Source organism: Lemur catta, chromosome 1, assembly GCF_020740605.2.
Source record: "Lemur catta isolate mLemCat1 chromosome 1, mLemCat1.pri, whole genome shotgun sequence".
Taxonomy (NCBI): Eukaryota; Metazoa; Chordata; class Mammalia; order Primates; family Lemuridae; genus Lemur; species Lemur catta.
Window position 1 is genome coordinate 2,681,512 of NC_059128.1, and position 19,802 is coordinate 2,701,313.

The 19,802-nt window shown below is 61.3% G+C and overlaps 1 protein-coding gene and 1 long non-coding RNA gene across 3 annotated transcripts; one reads left to right on the forward strand and one right to left on the reverse strand.

Moving 5' to 3' along the window:
* Positions 1-303: 303 nt before the first annotated feature.
* On the forward strand, positions 304-1,135 carry LOC123644356. The gene is made up of 3 exons (XR_006737123.1): positions 304-473; positions 847-982; positions 1,089-1,135. It is a non-coding gene; the product is annotated as an uncharacterized LOC123644356 (long non-coding RNA).
* Positions 1,136-4,007: 2,872 nt separating this feature from the next.
* Positions 4,008-18,614, reverse strand: TNFAIP2 (TNF alpha induced protein 2). 2 transcript variants are annotated; one of them, XM_045560295.1, is made up of 13 exons: positions 18,389-18,614; positions 17,290-17,521; positions 13,549-13,900; positions 12,618-13,248; positions 10,400-10,514; positions 10,118-10,240; positions 9,868-9,968; positions 9,229-9,327; positions 8,620-8,743; positions 7,672-7,794; positions 7,289-7,444; positions 6,982-7,103; positions 4,008-5,871 (listed from the first exon to the last, which is right to left on the reverse strand). In XM_045560295.1, the coding sequence occupies exons 3-13, from the start codon at positions 13,883-13,885 to the stop codon at positions 5,730-5,732; spliced, it is 2,073 nt and encodes a 690-aa protein (XP_045416251.1). In that variant the 5' UTR covers positions 13,886-13,900; positions 17,290-17,521; positions 18,389-18,614; the 3' UTR covers positions 4,008-5,729. The 2 variants fall into 2 exon arrangements, with proteins under 2 accessions (XP_045416251.1, XP_045416247.1); XM_045560291.1 differs by lacking the exons at positions 17,290-17,521; positions 18,389-18,614 and adding an exon at positions 16,667-16,764.
* Between the last annotated feature and the right edge of the window lie 1,188 nt (positions 18,615-19,802).

A 19,802-nucleotide genomic window follows, 5' to 3' on the forward strand; every position in this document is an offset into this window, starting at 1 on the left:
GTTTATTTTTTTGACAATCTGATGGGACAAAAAATATATGTCTTTATAGGTCTTTTAAACAGCTTCATTGAGATATAATTGGCCTACATTAAGCTGCACATATTTAAAGTACACAGTTTAATAAATTTTCATGTGTGTATATATCCCACCAGTAAAGATAATGAAAACATCCGTCCTCACCGGAAGTTGCCTTGTGCCCCTTTGGAATCAATGCTCCTCCTCCCTGCTCCCCCGTCTCCAGGTACCGACTCACCTGCTCTCTTCATAGACTATTTAGCATCTCACCTTGGCGAGGCTGCTGACTGCCAGGCACTCTCCCTCACTGCCTTGGGGGCATAATTTTGCACAGCCTGTGAAAGACTATGGGGATTATGGGTCAGGCTGACAAATGCACAATGTGAGCCAGTCATTCGCCTTCTAGCGATTTGTGTCCTTCATATTCCAACATCCATGCAGAACGACTCAAGTACCAGGTTAGTCACTTTAATTGTAGTAGCAAAATACTAGAAACTCCCTAAATGTCCATTAGTAGACACCGGGGAAATAATTGCAATGCACCCAAACAATGAATTACCACGCAACTGTAAAAAAAAAAAAAAAGAATATGATGCAGGAATTGCTCCAAGACACAAGGTGAAGGGGGAGGCCCGTGTGCAGAGCTGTGGGTGGTGCGCACGCCGCGTCCCTGTGCGGGGCATCCGTGAGAGCCATGACTGTGGCCTTCCCCACCCCAGCCCCGGAGAAGGAGGGACTCATGCGACTGGCAAGTCAATGAAGGCATTAAGCCTATTTCTCTCTGCTTTAACTTGTTAAATTTGCTCAACTTGTCTCTTTGTTATCTCCAAGGGGGAATCTGCCCATGGAAGCACCACTGCCCTCATCCGGTGGGAATGTCTGTGAGCGGTGGTGGCCCTCATAGCGGGCAGCCAGTGGCCTGCAGGGGACACCCACATTCTTCACATTGGCTCTTTCAGCAATGACGGTAATATTTTGATCTTCAGCTGCCTGCCACTCAGGTCGTGCCTAGGCAGGCTATTTATTGTCACCCCAACAAACAAGGTGATTGTATCCCAACGGTTTATACGCAGGTTATACATGTGTTATGCAAGGTGTGTGCCTTTCATACAGACGTGACAAAGTGCAGGTATGGATGCATAATCCCCCCCAAGTGACGAGATTGCTCATGAGGAAAATCAAAGCGACTAAACTAAAATCCTCTTAGAACAAGCAAGACAATCTGGAAGGTCACCCGTTACAACACAAATATATGAAACTCATCTAGGTTTGCCTTTGAGATTCAAGACCTAGTAAGATACTTTCTATGGGAAAAGGGTCTGATTCACGATATTGCCTAAAAATATGAAAAGCCTGGTAAAAAGTTTAAAAAGAATTGTTTGGGACTTAGATGGTGTCAACTCGATAGAGGGACATCGAAAACTAAAACTCAAAAAGGGCCAGGAACATGGGTGGAGGCCAAAGGGGCTGCCGGGGGCGAGGTGGGGGGAGGAGGACGGGGCGCAGGCCTGAAATTTTATGTCTACAGCTATTATTTCACTTTTGAAACTTGTTCATGCCATAGTTTCAGAAGTACTTTAAAAAAAAACATTTTTGGTATGTTTTTGCCATTTTATTTTAGTAAAAATGTAAATCAAAAATTCACAGGAAAGAACAAATTTGTGAGGAGAAGTGATGAGATAATTTTAAAACCTTGGAATTGAATTTTTTTAAATAAACAATCAAATGCCCTCCAGAAAGTTTGTGCCAAGTTGCAGTTCCACCAACAGTGGGTGCAAGTATTAATTTCCAGCACTGCCCCCGCACAGCCTGGCGGTGAGGGTCTCCCTGAGGCTCCCGGGGCACGAAACTCAGGCGCAGGCTCAGCCCCTGCGTGGTCCTGAGAGTGGGCGGGTGAGCGTCTCCATTGGCTGCGGCCCTGGGGCCTCACTTGCTTCCCTCTGCCCTGGTCCCCAGGGGACACACCATGGTTTCATTCAGTGAGGGAGGGTACTGTCACCTGGCCATCTTGGGCTCGTTATCATGGAACCGAAAGGCCTAAACAAAGATGGCTCTGCGGCTGGAGTGTCGGATTCTGATTCCCAAGGGGAAGCAAAGCTGCTGCCGACACAGGGTGCAGAAGGGGGTCCGAAGGCAGGGGTGCCCCGCAACGCTTCTCACCACCCCAGTGACGCACAGAAAAGTTCATGGAAAACTATAGCAACCAAAGGCAGGCAGGAAAACGGAGGAGTTTGCAGTATGTTGCTACTACAATTGAACTGACTAACCTGCTACCCAAGTCGTTTTGCGTGTATGTTAGAGTATGGGTAAGAGAAATTCCTAGAAGGGCAGTGGCTGGGTCACAGGCTATGCATCTGTGGGCCTGACCCCCAAGCCTGAATCCCCCTTCACAGAGGCCCTGCAAAATGATGGCCCCAAAGCAGAGTGAGGCCTGGCAGCGACAGCCTCGCACAGTGTCGTCACTCAGCTGGGTCTTGGTCCATTTAATGAGTCACGCTCCCTTTCTGCAGACCTCGCAAACTTATCCTGATCAGATTTCTCCTCTACCCTGCCTGTCCTCTCCTGTCCTCTCCCCGGCCCTGCCAGGCCGCTGCTTTCCCTGGAGGCAGCACCCGCCTCTGCCAGCTTCCTCAGGGCCTGGGAGGCTGCTCTTCCCCTCCCCGCTCCGCGGAGCCCACTCCATCGCATGCCCAGGTCGTGGCCCTTGCTGATGCCCTCATCTCCTCCCTGGGAAGCCCAGGACCCCCGAAGGGGTCTCAGGCCGCCTCTGCTCCCCATTCTCCAGGCCGCAGGCAGCAGCCAGGGTGTCTTTCCAAGCCACAGGTCACATCAGCACCAGCTCTCTCCTCAGACCCCTCTGTCGCTTCCCTTCGCAGCTGGGCTGAGCCCCAACTCCCAGGCCCAGCCAGGCCCTGCCCCGTTCTCCCTGACGGGGTCCCATTCCGCTCCCCACCTCACCCACACAGCCCGACCCTCTTCCTTCCCCTAAAGCCTGGGCTCCTTCCCAGTCCCCACCTGCCGCCTTTGCCCAGGCCACTCCCTCCCCTGCACTGCTCTGCCCCGGTCTGTGCAAGAGACTGAGGTCCCCAATCAGCTGTCCCCTCCTCAGTGAGTCCCTCCATAGCACAGCTGGGGCCGCCCCAATCCCTGCTGAGTCACCCACCCGCCAGCGCCCTGCACGTGGGCCTGGACTGCTGGCTCTCCCCCAGTGCTCCCCGCGAGGCCTGAACCCACCCGGGAGCCCACAGCGGGCACTGCCCGGAGGGGGCCCAGGAGCTGGGCAGAGGGATCCCTCTGGGCCCTGACTTTTGTCTCCCTCCGTCCTTGCTTCCCACTGGCCAGTGGGCTCCACCCCATCCCCGTGGGCCCCACAGACGGAACTCTCGAGAAAGGGCCTCCCCTCCCTCACTCCGGCTGCCGTCCGGGTCCTTCTCGCAGGACCCCAGACCCCACAGGGCTTCCCTTGGCTGCCTCCCTGGGCTTGTGGAGTGCACTCACCAAGGCACCCCTTCCCTCCCCAGGGACTCTGCTCTTCCCCAAATCCCAGGCCAGCCGCGGCCACCTCTGAACACAAACCACGGTGCCTCTGCTCACAGCTGTGGCTGTAGGGTCAGGGCCAGAAATATAAGAGTAAGTTCCCAACGGGTCCACCCCACCCTCCCACCACCTCCATCATCCTCAGTGAAGGATGGTGCAGGGAGCCCCAAAGGGTCATAATCCCCTTTTTACAGATGAGGAAACTGAGTCACAGAAGGGGACAGGACTGGCCGTGCCCTGCAGGCAGACCCTTGCACAGCTCAGGCTCACTAGTGACAAGGGTGTGGGGCATTCTCTTGCCTGGACCACCGGAGGTGCTCTGGGGGCCGCAAAGGTTGGGGGCTTGACACAGAGCCTGGGGAGACGGGGTGTGCCCAGACCCCAGAGACTGAGACGGTGCTAGGGATCCCCCAAGCCCGCCATCTTGCAGCTCCCAAAACAAACCACTCCACAGCCACTTTTGAAACCAGCTTTATATCAAGATATAAAAATCTGGGTCCTGTCTCGAAGGCACACATACAAAAGCAGTACTATCAAAACAATATTAACTGACGGGAGTGGGTGTGGGAAGAAAAAAATACATATGTACAAAAAAAGAGAAAAACCAATATTAATAACATCACACACACTGACTCCTACAAATGTACAGAGATCTTGAGCGTCATCTACACCAGCCAATCCCGGGCCACAGCTCCGTAAGGCAGTACCTGGGAAAAGGGGACAGCCCAAGAGGTCCAAGGCATAAGCAAGGCTGGGTCATGCCTGAGACTGAATTGCCCCTTCGGCGGGCGCCGAGAGGGGACTTTCGGGCCCCGGGAGCACAGGGCCTGGGGGGCAGCAGGGGCCGAGCAGGGAAACTGAACTCCTGTTTTCCTGCAGTAGAACGAGACGCCCTGCAGGACGGGGCCTGGGCGGAGGCCATGCTGGGCAGGACAACGGCCTCGCTCAGATGTCCACGAGCCAGTCCCCAGAGCCTGTGACCATGTTAGGTTACATGGCGAACGGGAAGTCAGGTTCCAGATGGAATTAAGGTTGCTAATCGGGGACCTTAAAATAGGGAGATGACCTTGTTATCTGGGTAGGCCTAATGTCATCACAACAGTCCCTAAGAGTCGGGGAGGGGGGAGAGGGGGTGCCAGGGAGGTGATGGGAAAAGGATTCAGCCACCCCCTGCTGGCTCTGAAAATGAAGGGGCCCCTAGGAATGGGAAGGCCAGGAAATGCACTCTCCCCTAGAGCCCGCAGGAGGCTCTGCAGACACCTTGATTTTAGCCCTGTGGGACCTCTGCCCTACAGCACTGTAAGGTAGGCTCCTGCTGTGACCCGCTCTGCTTGTGGAAGTGTGTGACAGCAGCAGCAGCAGGAAACCAGTACAGAGGCCAAAGGGTCAGAGGTCTAGCTTGCCCTGCCCCTGCCCAGACCTCAGCCAGACGTCCAGGAGGCAGGGCCCAGGGAGGCGCCCTGTGCTTGTCCCTGCATGGGGGCAGGGTAAACCTGAGAAGACCCAGGAGGTCCTGGCGCTGCCCCGTGGTGGGCCCCAATGCCTCCTGGGACCTTGGGATTGCAGGGAGGGGGCCAGGTCTGAGCTCCCGGGGCAGCCGGCAGGGGCTGTGGGGCAACCTGGAAGTGTCTCTGCTGCTGGCTCTGCTCCCAACACACCACGTGACCCCAGGAGCCCCTTTCCGGGCTCCAGATAAGAGTTCCTTCCCTCTTTCCCTTCCAGGTCTGTCCTCGATTCCACGCTTGTCGGGCCCAGCTCTTCGTGGCCTGGGCTGAAGGAGGCGGGATGGGTGCAGCTCGGCCCGGGCCCTTGGGGGCTGGAAGAGGCACTCAGACCCGCCCATGGCGGACCGCGGCAGGGCCCCCTGGACCCAGGACCACACTCTCCCTCCTGGCTGCCCTCTGGGTGCACACACAGTCAACTGCGTTTCCAGAGTTTCTTAGGTGCCGCCCTGTTGGCTTCCCACAGTGGGTGCCTCGCCCCCACCGGGTACGGGAGCCGCCCAGGGCCTGCACTCCACAAGGCCAGGCAGAAGTAGCAGCAAAATTTGGAGGCCCATGAGGGGCCGGCCGTGAGCCCGCGCTGGTCTGAACAGCCCCCAGGTGGGGTGGCTGCCCCAGGTGGGGTGGTACCGACACCTGCTGGGTGCTCACAAGCAGGTCAGGCTGCAGGAAAAGCTAACCAACCTTTATAAGGGAAAATAGGGACCTGGAGGGCTCCTGCACCTCTGTGTTGACATCCAGGATGCTCCGGATGCTTCTGGCTTCGCTGGTGGATAGGTTCCCCTTGATGGCCAGGATGGCACTCAGGTGGCCTTTGCTGGCAAAGAGAGCATCCTGTGAGCCCCGCTGGTCACCGACACCCCTACTCAGACCCCTTCCCAGCTCCCCAGACTCCTGGCCAGTGTCACAGGGCCCCACAGCCAACCCCCTGCCACTGGGGAGCCTCCCTGGCCCCCGTGCACACGCTCCAGCAGCCGACGGTCCCAAGAGCAGCTGAGCTCCAGCCCACTCCAGGCCTTTGCACTGGCTGTTCCTCCTGGAATGCTCTTCCCCACACTCGAGATGACCAGCTCCTTCCCACCTTTAGGTCTCAGCTGAAATGTCACCTCCCACTAGAGGCTCTGCCTAAAGTCAGCCCCTGCTGTCACTCACGACCTTGGCTAAACTCTCTTTATGGCTTATAATTATGGTATTTCTTTGCCTGATCAACTTAATCATCGCTGGCCCTCAACAGAAGGGGAGCCCCACGAGGGAGGAGGGAGGCCTGGCCTGGCCTGGGCTTCACTGCGTCCTGGCACCCAGAACAGAGCGTGGTCCCTGACAGGCTGCTCCATGACTGCTGGTGGGACGGGCGGGGAGCGGATGGGTGGGTGGCTGGGCGGGTGGAGCAGACCAGCCAGGGGCTGGATGAGGCTGAGCTGGGTCAACCCCGTCAAGGCCCATTCAGATTTTTCCTCCCCTATCAGCGGGCCCAGCCCAGAAACAATGGCCCTGGTTCACCAGACCCTCAGGCAGCCAGGGGCTAAGTCTGCGCTCCTGAACAGGAGCCCCAGGGCCCAGGGCACGGTCCAGACCCCCCAGAGCTCCCAGGCTGAGTAGGAGACCCTGGTCTGTCCGGTCTCAGGAGGCAGTGTCCCATAAGGCTAGGGCAAGGGCTGTGAACCGGACTGCCTGGCCTTGTCACGTTAGCTCTAGCTCTACCTAGCTGTGTCACCTTGGACACATTTGTAAAATGGGAATGAAAAATGTCAGCCTCGCAGGGCTGCGGCGAGGACTAAATGAATGCGTCCGACACGCAGCAAAGGGCAGCTGCCGTGACTGCACCGCTGCAGAACATCCGCGTCTGGGCTCCTGATGCCAGCCCGAGGCGTAGCCACAGGGAGGTCTGGCAGGGCCACGCCAACTGCGCAGTACCCCTCGTTCTCACCTGAAGTCAGGGTAGCAGGTGGCATAAGTGGCCACCTCGATCTTGATAGCACTGGGGTCTTGCAGGCGAATGATCTCAGCAAGCGTGGGGAGGGCAGAGTGCAGCCAGGTCGCAGCGGAGCCCTGCGGGCACAGCAGGGCTGGTGGGAGACCGCCCTCGCCTCGCAGGCACCCAGGGGCCCAGAGGAGCTCGGGTCAGGAGTTGGTTGGGCTCGGAGAGGCCCCGAGGGTGCTGTCCTAGATCCTGAAGGGGCTGGGGGAAAAGAGGCAGCCCACCCAGGGGCTCAGGAGGGTGAACAGGGGCTTACGTTCTGGGTGCAGAAGTGCTGGATGACATCGGCGTTGGCCAGGATGTGCCTTGCCAGTTGCTGCTGCTGCTCGGCCGTCCTGAGCACCAGGCAGCGCTTGCTGAGGCGGATGATGTACTCCTTCACCAGGTGCAGGTGCACGGTCTCCATGAGCTCCTGGCGGGCAAGCAGCCAGGGTCGTGTGAGCCAACCGCTGACGGGGAGCTCACCACCTCCCTTGAAGCCTTGAAGCCAGGAAACCAGGGAGAGGCAGATGCCAGAGTAAGAGTGCACACGTGTGCGTGTGTTCACAGGTGTGTGTGGGTGCACACACACGTGTTAGCACTCGTGTCCGGGCTTTCCCCCACCCCCCAGGCCCAGCCGCCAGCCCAGAGCGTGCTCACCTCCCGGAAACAGTCCTGCAGTTCTGAGAACTCAGGCAGCCTCCCGCCCACGGTGGCAATGATTTTCTCCAGGGTCTCCTCGGGGGTTGCCCAGTAGGTCTGTGTGAACTTCTTGAACAGCGGCTGAGACGGGGGAGGCAGGAAGTCTGGTCACGCCCTGGAGAGGCAGGGCCGCTGGCGCAGACTCGAGTGCCTGGCAGGAGGGCCGAGGGGGGGCTCACGGACTCCCAGGGAGCCCAGGCAGAGCTCAGGCCCCTGCTCACAGACAGGAAGTGGAGGCAGGGTCTGTGCACCCTTCTCCAAGGTCGTCCAGCTGTGGCTCAGGGGCCAGGATGGCCTGTCTGCCGGCCCTGGGGCCTTTTCCACTGCCTCCCTCTTAAATAAATAAATTCCTGCATAAACAAAGCCCCGTGCTCGGCTGGGCCTGTGAGACAGTGCCAAGGGATCCAGGGTCACTGGTAGGGCCTTCACTACCCTCAGGCCGCCCGTGGCCTCTAGCCCTGGACACTGGGCAAGGAACATCTCCTGTTCCTTTTGAGGGACCCCCACCTCACCCTCTGCTAAAGGAACTACTTTAATTCAAAGGGTTTTCTGTGGATTTCTTGACCCACAGCAGATGTGACCCTGGCTGCCAAAGGCCCCAAGCTTCAGGAGCTGGGAGTTGGGCACAGGGACACGGGGCAGAAAGTCTGGAGAGTGGGAGGAAAAGTGTGAGCAAACTGGGGGACTGGGCTGGGTCTACTTCTCCAGGCCCTCCCAGCCCTGGCAGCCCCTCTCAGGCCAGGCCCCAGGACAAAGCGGGGGCAAAGGCAGGGCCCTCTGGGGCACCGTCACCTGGCACAGCGGCTTGCTCCGTCCCTCTCACAGGCCCAGAGCCTGTCCTCCCCACACCCTTGCTGCCGCCCGCCCTCCCCGTGCCCCCCAATGCTGGGCTCAGGATGCTACCACCTTCAGGTCCGCGAATAGGCTCTGGAGCAGGGTGTCGAAGCCGTGACGCTTGAGCTCACTCAGGGGGCCCAGCAGGAGGCTCAGGGGATCCTGGGGTACCTGCCACTTCTGCTCCATGGATGTCCTGGGAGATGGAGGCAGGGAGGTCACACCAGCCCTGCCCAGCCTACAGCCCCACACCCAGGGAGGCAGTTAGCCCCTTCTCCTCACTCTAGAGCCTTCGATGGCTCCCCATCCCCTGTGGGATCAAGTCCAAGTCCTCCCTCCCATCCATGCTGTCCACGCCCCCAGCACACACCGACAGCACGTCCCCCTCTAACCGAGGGCAAGTCAGCACCCCACGGCCCAGTCTGCCCTCTGCTTAGCAGGCGTGACCGCCGTACCTACACTGTCCGTTTGTGTAAGGATAAAATAATGAGCAAATCGTTGGCGTGACTGCGCGAGCCACCCAGCATTGACGCAGCAGCCGGTCCTTCCCCCACACGCCGTGCTGACTTTAAGTCCACTTCTCTGCCTGAGAGGCTCCTCCTCCCCTCCAGCCCCAGCTGGCCTCTCCCCCAGGCCAAGCGCTTCCCACCCCTCCCACCCCCGGCCCCCCAGCACCCTCACCGGAAGGACAGGCAGTTGTTGATGTTGGCGATGACATTGGCCCTGTAATTTCTCAGCTTTTTGCATCTCTCTAGAAATTCGTCAAAGGTGCGCTGGTAGCTGGTAAAACCAGAAGGGGCACATTCAGGACCAGCACAAACACTGGGACACAGCAGCCTCCAGCCAGCCCTGCCAGTCTCCCTGGGTTCACAGAGGCTTGTCCTTTTGTCTCCCCGCAGCTCAGGGAGGGCCACTAGCCCCTCAGCGGAACTCACATGGCTTCACGGGCTAAGGCCAGTGGGCCAGAGTCCCCCAGGGCTCCCGAAGAGAGTGTGAGCCTTGTGCTGCTACCCCCAGCCCTTCCCCCAGGACCCTATAGCTGGAAGACCAGAGTGGGCGTGGCTGGCTGGAGGAGTCCTGGGGGTGTGGGTGAAGGGGTTGCAGGGGTCTCAGTCCCTCCTGGGGCATCCTCTTTGAAGCTGGAGGCTGCTCTGCTGGGAGCTTTGCTGACTGGGGGACAGGAAGCTCCACAGTCAGTGCTGGTGGGGGTCAGACCTCCTGAGGCTCTCAGAGCCCAAGGGTGTGGGGGGACTGGTGTAGCTTGGATGCCCACCTGAGGCACAGGCAGGGCCCGTCCTGTGCAGCACATGCACCACCCACCTCCGCAGGAGCGCGGCCAGCTCCACCAGCAGCACTTGCTTTATCTGCGCGCCCAAGTCGGGGGTGATGCTCTCCGCCTTGGCCTGGGCCTGGGAGATGATCTGCAGGGCGGTGGTGGGTGGGCTGAGCAGGGGCTGGCCTGGACTGGGGCTGGGGTGGGGCGGGGAGCATGCTGGAACAGGGGGTGCCAGGAGGTGGGCGGTGCACGCACGCAGGAGTGCGTGGGCTGTATGTGGGGCAGACCCGGTACCTGGAGGATGTCGATGGCCAGCTCACTGTGGCAGTGGCCATCCAACCTCTGGGGGGCCACATCCTGGGCCCAGTGCTGCGACTCCAGCTCCAGGGCACGGGCCATCAGCTCCTTCACATTGGCCTGGGGGGGAGGGGCAGGTCATCGTAGCACTGACCCACCTCCCTGCTCACCTGGAAGTCGCTGTCACACTCCTTGCCTGGGCCCAGTCTGTCTCTGATCCCCGCTGCCTTGCCTTCCTGCCCCTCCCTGGCCCAGGCCCTGGCCCAGCACAGGACTCACCGCCTCGTTGGACAGGAACGTGGCCACCAGCAGCCGGATCTGCTTCGGGGGCAGGAGGCTCCCAAGCCCGACATCCTGCAGCTCACCTGCCAGCTTGGGGCTGTTGATGATGTCACTGTGGACAGAGGGAGGCTGGCATGCGGAGAGCTGCACCCACTCAGCGCCGTCCCGCAATCAGGAGCCCACCTCCCCAGCCTCGGCCTCCCGTCCCGGCAGGCCCGGGCTCCCCTGCACCCAGCAGCACTCCCACCCCCATTCCCTGGTTTAGATGATGGGTCCTCTGCCCGCTCAGTTTGGTTCAGGCCAGAAACCCTGAAATCATCGTCGTGCCTCCTGACTCTCAGCCCCACATCCACACCTGGTTCAAAACAGCCCCCCAAATCCATCAGCCTGGAGCCACCCCGGTGCCCGCCGGCCCCCCATTCTCACCCACTTGTGCAGGAGCCTCCTCCCCACCCCTCTGCCCCTGCCCTGCCCCCAACAGCCCCTTCTCCACCCAGCAGCCAGAGCCACCTTTCAGATCTGATCTCCCTGCCCCACGTCAGCTCCTGGTCACAGCAACCCTGAGACCCAGCCAGCTCTCCCGCCTCCCAGACCTGCTGACCTTGGGCTACTCGCCAGCTCTGCCCGCCCCCACCAGGCCAGCCCTGCAGCCCCCAGAGGGTGGGCCAGCCAGGGCAGGAAGGGCTGCCCCTGAACTGTTCCATGGAGGCGTCTCAGCTCACTCTCGTGGCGCCTCTGCGGGGTCCCTGAGCTCCCAGGAGACCTGCCCAACCCTGGCACTTCCAAAGAGGCCTTTGTCTGCCTGGAGGCTTAAGAATGACCCTCTCTTGCCCCTCACCCAGTCTAGACACAGCTGTGTCCCTCTGTTCCCCACACTTCTGGCCACACAGGCTTCAACAATGCCTCCCTGGACACCCCATCACCAGGGCTCCATGCCCAGGCTGGCCTTAGTTTCCTGCTGTGCTAACCCCACTGGGCCCGGGCTAGGAGACCCTGAGGTCACTGGGACAGGAAGGCTCACGGGCAGAGGTGCAAGTGCCTGGCACTTCCTGGTGAGTCAGGACAAGCAAGCAGGAACTGGCTCGGGGCTGGGCTATTCCTCCTGCAGCCCCTGCCCTGTGCCCATCTCCCCATGCCCTGCTGACTCCTCACCCCCCGCCCCCCTTGGCGCTTCCTCCGTCCTCCTCCCGGAGCTGACCCATCAGCACCAACTGAGCCCACTGCAACCCAAGGTCCTCAGGCCCTCAGACACTGCCCGCACTGTTTGCACCTCCAGGCTTCACGCTTGGAGCTGGGCCAGCAGTGGCCGAGCCCCCACAATAAGAGCCCCTGGCCTCCCGTGCCCTGGGCGTTTCCATCCTGCAGTACATGTCCCTCCCCAGGCAGTCTGTGTGAATGAGGGGCGCATGCAGTGATCCACGGCGTCTCGGCCAGCAGGGGACGGCTGAGGCTGCACCCAGCTAGGGTACCAGCTGTCCTCCATTGGCACAGCCACCTCCCACCTGAGGAGCTCTAGGCCTCGGCGGCCAGAACCCAGCTCTGCCATGGGCTCACAAGGTGACCCTGCACATGGGATCTTTCCAACAGGACCCCTGGCCCTATCCTACCCTGCTAGTCATCCTCCTGAGGGTGACCCCACAGCCTGCGATCCAAACACCCTGACAAGTTCTGCTTAGCTCCTAGAGCATCCCAAGGCTCCGCATCAGGCCCTGGAAGATGCCATGCCCTTTGCCAGGAACGCCATCCTCCCCCTCCCACCTCCTGCCCTGCCTGGCCTGTCCCCTCCCCAGCCTGACTCCCTTAAATCCATTAGACTGGAGCAGGGACACTGCTCCCACAGGGACACTGGGCTGGCTTCCCTGACTCCCCCAGGCCTGCTCCACCCTCTCCCCAGACTGGGAGCTCATGAATGAATGAAGTCCCTGCCATTCTCTGGGCCTCAGTTTCTCCAACTGCAGAATGTGGCCGAGGCCCAGGAAATTAAGGGCTCCAAGCGCAAAGCAGCCCCAGCGCCAGCCCGGTCCCTGTGCTCAGGCCCTGACCTAGCAGGCCCAGGTTCCGCCCTTCTGAGTCACAAGTCCCACCCCTGCACTCTCAGATCCCCAATTTTGCAAGCACTGGCCTCACCGAAAACAGCCCGGAGTGTGGTGTGTGCCTGGACACCCTCCTGCAGAGCACACCCCTCCCTGCCCCCCGGGGCAGCCCCGATGCTCACTTGGGGTAGAGGTTCTGCACCCAGAGCAGCAGCATGTAGGTGTCGCGCTCGCACAGCTCGAACTGCGCCATGGCGGCCAGCTGGGCCGCGAAGTGCTCGTGGTAGCTCCGGGCGTAGGTGGCCACCACGCCGAACTCAGGGGGGAACAGCGGCTTCAGCCTCTCCACCACGACCTCCAGGTCCTCCTTCATGGTGCGGCCCATGTGCAGGAAGGCGCTCTCGGCCTCCGAGCGGCCCTCGGCGCCCGAGGCCGGCCGCCGGCCCATGCGCTCCTCGGCCGCCTCGGCCACGCCGCGTCGCCACAGCTGCAGCCAGCGCCGCGGGCGCGTGGCCGCCAGCGCCGAGGTCTCCGGCCCCGCCGCCGCCCGGCAGTCCTCGCGCTCCTGCTCGGCCACCACGGCCAGTGCCTGGCGCAGCCGCTCGGGCGCCACCTCCAGCGGCCGGCGCAGCACGCCGAGCGCCTGGTCGCGCAGCAGCGCGTACAGCGCCTCCACCTTGCTCTGGCGCCGCACCAGCTCCTCCTCGCCCGCGCCGCCCGCCGCCGCCGCCGCCTGCAGCTCCCGCTCCAGCACCAGCAGCGGCCGCGCCGCCTCCAGCCGCCCGCGCTCCAGGGCCGCCTTGAGCTCCTCCACTGCGCCCGGAAAACCGCGTTAGCGCCGGCCCAGGCTCCGGCGGGCGCAGGAAGGGCCGCCCCGGGCCGCCCCCAGACGGCGAAGGCCGAGTCCCAGACGGGACTGAGGCCGGTCGCCCCCTCCCCAGCCCGCCCCACTGGGGCACCGGTGAAAGCGGGAGGCAGACACACCTCCAAGCCCAGCTCCCTCCCCACCCCACCCTGCCCCCGTGTCCCGGGAGGGCGGCTCACCCATGCCCATGCGCTCCTACCCTGCCCAGGCCCGGCTGGCTCTAACGCACCAGCCCGGGCCCAGCCTACCTGTGGGCAGTGGGCCATCCAGCCCCGGCCTGGGCTCAGGCTTGCCCTCCGGCTCTGCTGAGCCCAGCTGGCCCTTCTTCTTCTTCCCCTTGGTGAAGATGCTGAACATGTTGGCCAGTCCTTTTGGCTTCTTCTTCTTCTTCTTCTTTGAAGCCTTTTCCTCCTCCCTGTCTGGGGCTACCCCAGCCTCCAGGGATGGCACCAAGTCCTCAGAGGAGGCCTCTGACTCCGCCTCTGACGTCGAGGGCAACTTTTGGGGGCTTCTGGGTAAGTCGAGGGTCCCTGACACCGGCTGCTGGCCTGGGAGGCCTTGGAAGAACGTCATCATCTTCAGCATCACCCTGGCTCAGGCCTGCGGGTTGCGGGGAGGGAGGATGAAGGGATCAGTGGCCACGGTGGACTGGCCCTGGCTCTGGGCTCCCAGGCCCAGGTGCTCCGCTGTGGTGGCCGCACTGAGCGTGCTTGGTCTGTTTTCATTCATACAGCCACCGGGGCTCTGGCCATCTCCTGGCCTAGCCGAGCACCAACAGCACCACCCTTCCCTCCACCCACAGCTCCTCTTCCAATACCTCATGGCCCCTCCCAGAACTGCCCCTGAGACAGGGAGGAGGGTGGGATGCCAAGCCACCCGGACAGAGGGGGCCTTCACTCCATTTTGGCAAATCTTTCCTTGACAGCCCACTCCCTGGGCAGGAGGAAGGGACTGCAGGGCGTACTTCTCTGGATCCCACGAGACCCGGGGGAAGAGGCAGGGCAGGGGCTGCTGTCCTTTTGGACAGAGCAAGAACAGAGGTCCAGAAGGGTCAGTGCCATGCCCGGGTCACAGAGCACCAGAAGCTGGCATGAGGCAGGAGCCCAGGCCTCCTCCTGCCTAGCTGCACCTTGCCCAGTTCCTACTGTGCCACGGGACCGTGGATGGCTGCCATGAGCAGGAATGTGGCTGCTCTTACTGGGCCACGAGGGGCAGAGACTGCCCCTCTGCCAGCCCTGGGGCTCAGATCTACAGAAGCCATAGGGGGTGGGAAGGGACCTTGGAGACCCTCTCATATGTCATGGGGGGGTTAGGAGCTCAGCAACGCACAGGGCTGCCTGAGGTCACACGGCAACTTGGGCCCAGAAACCAGGCTTCCTGACTTCCGCTCCACCCTGCCTGCTCCCAAATGGGGTGACACCGTAGTCACAAAAGCTTCCCGTTTCTGGACCCTTCCTGGGTGCCCATCCCATCTCTTCCTCTCTAGCATCCGGAAAGGGTGTTGTTATTTAGGTTTAAAATGTCCCTGTGGTCCACAGCTTGGGCTTGCAACTCCAGAGCCTGGCTCTTCCCCTGCCGCTATGTTCCCCACTGCCCTGCAAGCTGCATCCAGAGAGACAGGACCCTCCCCAGCACCCTGACCATTGTCAAAGCAAGGCCAGGACCACTGCAAGGGAGCATGGCTGACGCCAAGGGAGGGCTGGGCCTCCCTGGTTACTGGGGTGACCTGTAACCGTGGTGCCACCTGCCTGCCCCACCCCCAAAAATAAATATATCTAGTTGTGTCTCATATATCATGATGACTTGGAGTAACCCCTGCAACAGCCTTGCAAGGCAGACAGGATGATCCACCATCCAGAAGGAGAAACTGAGGCTGGGGGTGGAGGTGCCTGTCCCATGCACAGCAGGCATGGGGGCTCAGACCAGGCCTGTCGGACTCTTCCCACAGCCCCTGTTGCTGCCTCCACCAGCCCGGCTATCCTATCCCATTCCCTCAGGGGGGTGCCCCATACCCTGGGGCTTGGCCAGAGCCACTTGGGGCACAGAAAGCCTGGGCTCCTCCCACCCCCAGCCCCTGCCATCTCGCCTGGTGCCCTGGGCAGAGTCCCACACTCCTGGACCCCAGTTGCTCCCTGGTACCCTGTGGGCTGAGAGCTCCACTTCAGGACCAAGCAGGAATTGCCCTGAGGAGCTCCAAAGCCAAGGTCCCCAGGTGCAAGGCCACTGGACACTTCTGCCCTGCCCACCCACTGGCCCTGCTTCCCAGGCACCACAGGAGCTGGTCTATCCGGCAGGGCTGCTCAGCCCCACCCTGGGCACCCAGGCCCTATCCCTGCCCTCCTCCGGGGGTGGAAGAGGGGCCACCCTGACCAGCAGTGCTGCCCACCGGCCTCACTGTCCTACCCTTCCCCGTAGGACACAACTCCTCAGTCCCCCCACAGTCTAGGCCCTGTCCGTCCTCCAGGGCCAGCTCCTGCAGGTCCCCCTGCAGCATCGCTGGCCTCTCCCCTCTCTGGCGCAAAACCCCTGCCCATCAAGGATCCCGCGGCTGGACCCCAGGCCTCGTCCCAGGTCTCGACTCTCAGAGGCAGCTGGCGCAGTGGGAAGAGAAGCGGCCATGGGCTCTCTGCACCTCTCACGGGCATGTGGACTGACAGCCCCTCCTTCACAGGCCTGTTTGCCCCCCTGTGGAATGGGCATGAGGACCCCACCGCACCGTGCTGCTGAGAGGATGTGGCGAAGCCTCACAGCCAGCTGCCGGGCAGCTAGCTGGGCTCAGCAAGGGTGAGTACCCGAGTGCCTGTGTCTGTCCTGCAGGCACCGCGAGGGGTGCCGCCGGGACAGGAGGGCAGGAAGCCACCCCTTAAAGCCCCGGCTCCGACTGACCCACTGAAGGGGTCTGCAGAGTACAGTGCGGCCTCCCCTCAGCAGCTTCTGCCGGCTCAGGGCTGAGGGCCACACGGCTCCCTGCTCCCTGGGCCTGGCTCCTCTCACCTCGGGCGCAGCCATGCCCCGATGAGGGCATCCAGGCACAGGCAAGGAAGTGACTTGGCCTAAGTCACACAGCCAGGGAGTCACGCCACAGGGCTGGGCCTTCCTACCGCGAAGGGAAGGGAGACCCGGCGCTTGTCCGCCAGCCCCGCCCCCGCCACGGCTGGACGGGGCCCACCCGGAGAGCCGCTGCGCACAGGGGCCTCAGTTTCCCTAGCAGTGGGGCTGCCTGAGGCCAGGGTCCCTCGGGGTGTCTCCTGCGCTGTGCCAGGCCGTTCCCTCGGGGAATCTGGCTGGGGACTCAGGGCCAGGGCAGGCGAGAAGCTGAGTGGCGCAGCGGGGGACCGGCGCACGGAGGAGGCGGAGGTCACTTACTGTGTCTGGGCAGGCCGGGCCGCCGCTGTCCCGGCCCCGGCTCGGCGCCGCCTGAAATAGTCGCAGGCTCCGCCCCCGCCCCGCCCGCCGCAACCGCGGAAAACCCGCGGGCGGAGGCCAAGGCCCGGTGTGGCGGGGCTGTGTCCCCGTGTCCCGGTGTCCGGGCGGCGCCGGGCTGGCCCAGCGGGAGGGAGCGAGGCGCGGGTCGCTGCCCCCCGCCAGCCCGGGCAGGGGTGGCGGGGCGGGCCGTGCGTCGCTGGGAATGTGGGGCGCGGCACGGGGAAGGACCTGGGGGGACCGGGATCCGTCCGGCGCCGCCGGGCTCATTGTCCCACGACAGCTTCTGATAGGCTGCGCGGAGGGGGCCGCGCTCGGGGCCACTTTCCGCGTCACAGAGCCAGCACCCACCCCGGCTCAGAGTACCACCCGGACTCCCTCAGCCGCCAAGCTCGCCCCTCTGCGCAGAGCGCTCCGCTGGTGCCGGCATGGAGGGGGCTTCCTGGAGGAGGAGTCCTAAAGGGAGGGGGCTGCAGCGCTGGCCAGAGGACTGAGGGCTGTGCACGGCCGCCTGCTAGGGGCCTTGCTTGAAGCCAGGAACTGCTCAGAAAGGTGAAGTGACTTACCCAGGTGACAAGCAGTAGATGGCAGAGTGTGAGTTCACACAGGCTGGGAGCACTCCCGCTGAGCACGTCCCTTTCTGGGACCTGCTCCGGAGCTGGCAGGGAGCGGTCACGAGGCCCAGGCCCCAGGGCTCAGGCTTGACCATCACCTGGCCCAGGGTTGCCCGCTCAGCACCACCATGAGCAGGTCCCAGCACTTCCCAGTGCTCAATTTCCCCTTCCAGGGTCTCAGGGTCTGTGGGGATGGAGGGGCAGGGGAGGCTGGGTGGAGGTGTGTGAAGGGGAGCTTAACTTCCTTCCCCATTTCTCGGCCTAGGAATTCCTGCCCTCTGGAAAGGACCATGTCATTTAGGAATTTCCCAGCTGGGCACCAGCTTCCCTTTTGCTCCTTCTGCTCCTCCCCTCTGTGTCTAGCTCCTCTGTCCCCTTCTCCTGCCCCCTCCTCCTTGCCTCCGCCCCCCACCAGCCTGGGCACTGGTCTACCAGAGCTGGGAGGGGCAGCTGAGTGGGGGGTACATTCAGGGGGTGCCCCTTGGGACTCAGAACTTCCTCTTCCTCTTCAGGAGTGGTGGCCAAGCGCCAGGTTTGAGCTTAGGCTGTCATCTACCCTGTCCCTGGGGGGCTTGCATGGGCAGGGCACAGGAGGCTGCCAGGAGAGGGGTGTAGACTGCATACCCCACCCCTTCTCTCCCCAAGGCCCTGGGGATGACATTTATTAGGTGAGTCAACAGAGCCACAGGGCCCCGAGGCTGGGAGGTCATTCCATCGGCTCCACAGTGCACAGATGGGAAGACTGGGGTCAGGCCAGCCCAAGCACAAACAAACATGGATGATGGGATGAGAACCAAGGGGTCCTGGCCAGATGCCAGCTGTGGCCTCATTGTGCAATCCCCACGAGGGTCTCCCGCCAGACTCTGCCCCATCCGGCATCGCTCCTAACTCCACGCAGATTGGGAAATGGCTAGGGAAGCCTGAATGGGGAAAGGGTTGTCAGGCCCGCAAGACCCGACTGTCCCCTCAGAGCCAGCACCCGGTCAGCCTGGGCTTTGCAGGGCAGGGTCAGGGCCGCCCACCTTGTCCCCAGCTGCCCACAGTGGCTCACCAAGAGCAACTGCCAGGGATTGGGAAGAGAGAACACTGCCTTCTGCCTGCGTGGTGCACCAGTCACTTCCTCTCTTCGAGTTCAGTCCCCAGCAGAAGGGAAACCTGAAAATGGAGCCACATAGAGGGCTGAGGGATGACATCCAGTGGGGCCCACAGGGCAGGAGCTCTACTTACCCCCCTTTTGGCAGATGAGGAAACTGTCCGCAAGAGGCCAAGCACCTCCAGCCAAGGATCCACCCGCAGCAGGAAATGAGCATCAGATGCTGGTTGGGAATGTGACCAGCTGCTGTTCTAGTTCCCACCTCCCAGGGGATAGGCCGGGGCAGTGAGCTGGTTCCACCAGGCAAGGAAGGCAGCAGGCAGGAGCACACCGGCAATGACCCCCCAGTCCAGCCCAGAAGCCAAGTTCGCCAGCACCTGGTCAGGAGCCACAGTCAGCCCAGGCCTCATGGGACATCCCCTCCCTTCCCTCTGCTTGAGCAATGACAGCTGACTTTTTATTTTTTTAAATTATGGTAAAATACACATAACAAAATTTACCGTTTTAACCACTCTAAGTGCGCAGTTCTGTGGCATTAAGTACATTCACGTTGCTGTGCAACCCTCACCACCATCCACCTCCAGAACTTTCACCTTGCAGAGCTGAAACTCGGTCCCCGCCGCGTAATAACTGCCCGTTCCCTCCACCCTTGGCCGCTGGCCACCGCCCTTCCACCGTCTGTCTCTGTGGTTTCGACTACTCAAGGGACCTCGCATAATCGGAGTGCTTTTGTGACTGGCTTATTTCACTCCGCATAACATCTAAGGGTTCACTCGTGCTGCAGCATGTGTCAGAATTTCCTTCCTTTTTAAGGCTGAGTAATATTCCTTCGTATGGCTACACCACACTTTGTTCACCCATCCATTCCTCGAAGGACACCTGGGTGGCTGCCACCCGCGGCTGCCGTGCATCACGCTGCCATAAACAGGGCGTGCACATTCTGTTCCCGTTCCTGCTTTCACTTCTTTTGGATAGACAGCTGACTTTTCTTTTAAGTGCTTTGTGTACATTAACTGATTTCGTCAGGCAACCTAATGAAATGAGTACTGCCTAATTATCCCCTCTTCACAGGTGAGGAAACTGAGGCACGGCTAGGTCCAGTCATGTGCCCGTCAGTAGTGGGGCTGGAAGCCGCTTGCTTCACTAAGCGCAGTGCTATATTACTTTTCCTCCACGGTTGCTCAATATCTGAAATGCAGCTTGATGCATTTAAGTTGGACACAAGGAAGGACTTCCAGGCCAGAGTTTTAGATGTAGAAATGGGAGGTACCATCTTCTGTTTTTTCATCTTTGGAAAAAAAATGTATTTCCCAATCTTTTTCATTGCCTTGTTTAGTCAATTAATTAAAACTCCACCCCCGCCCTGTGGGGC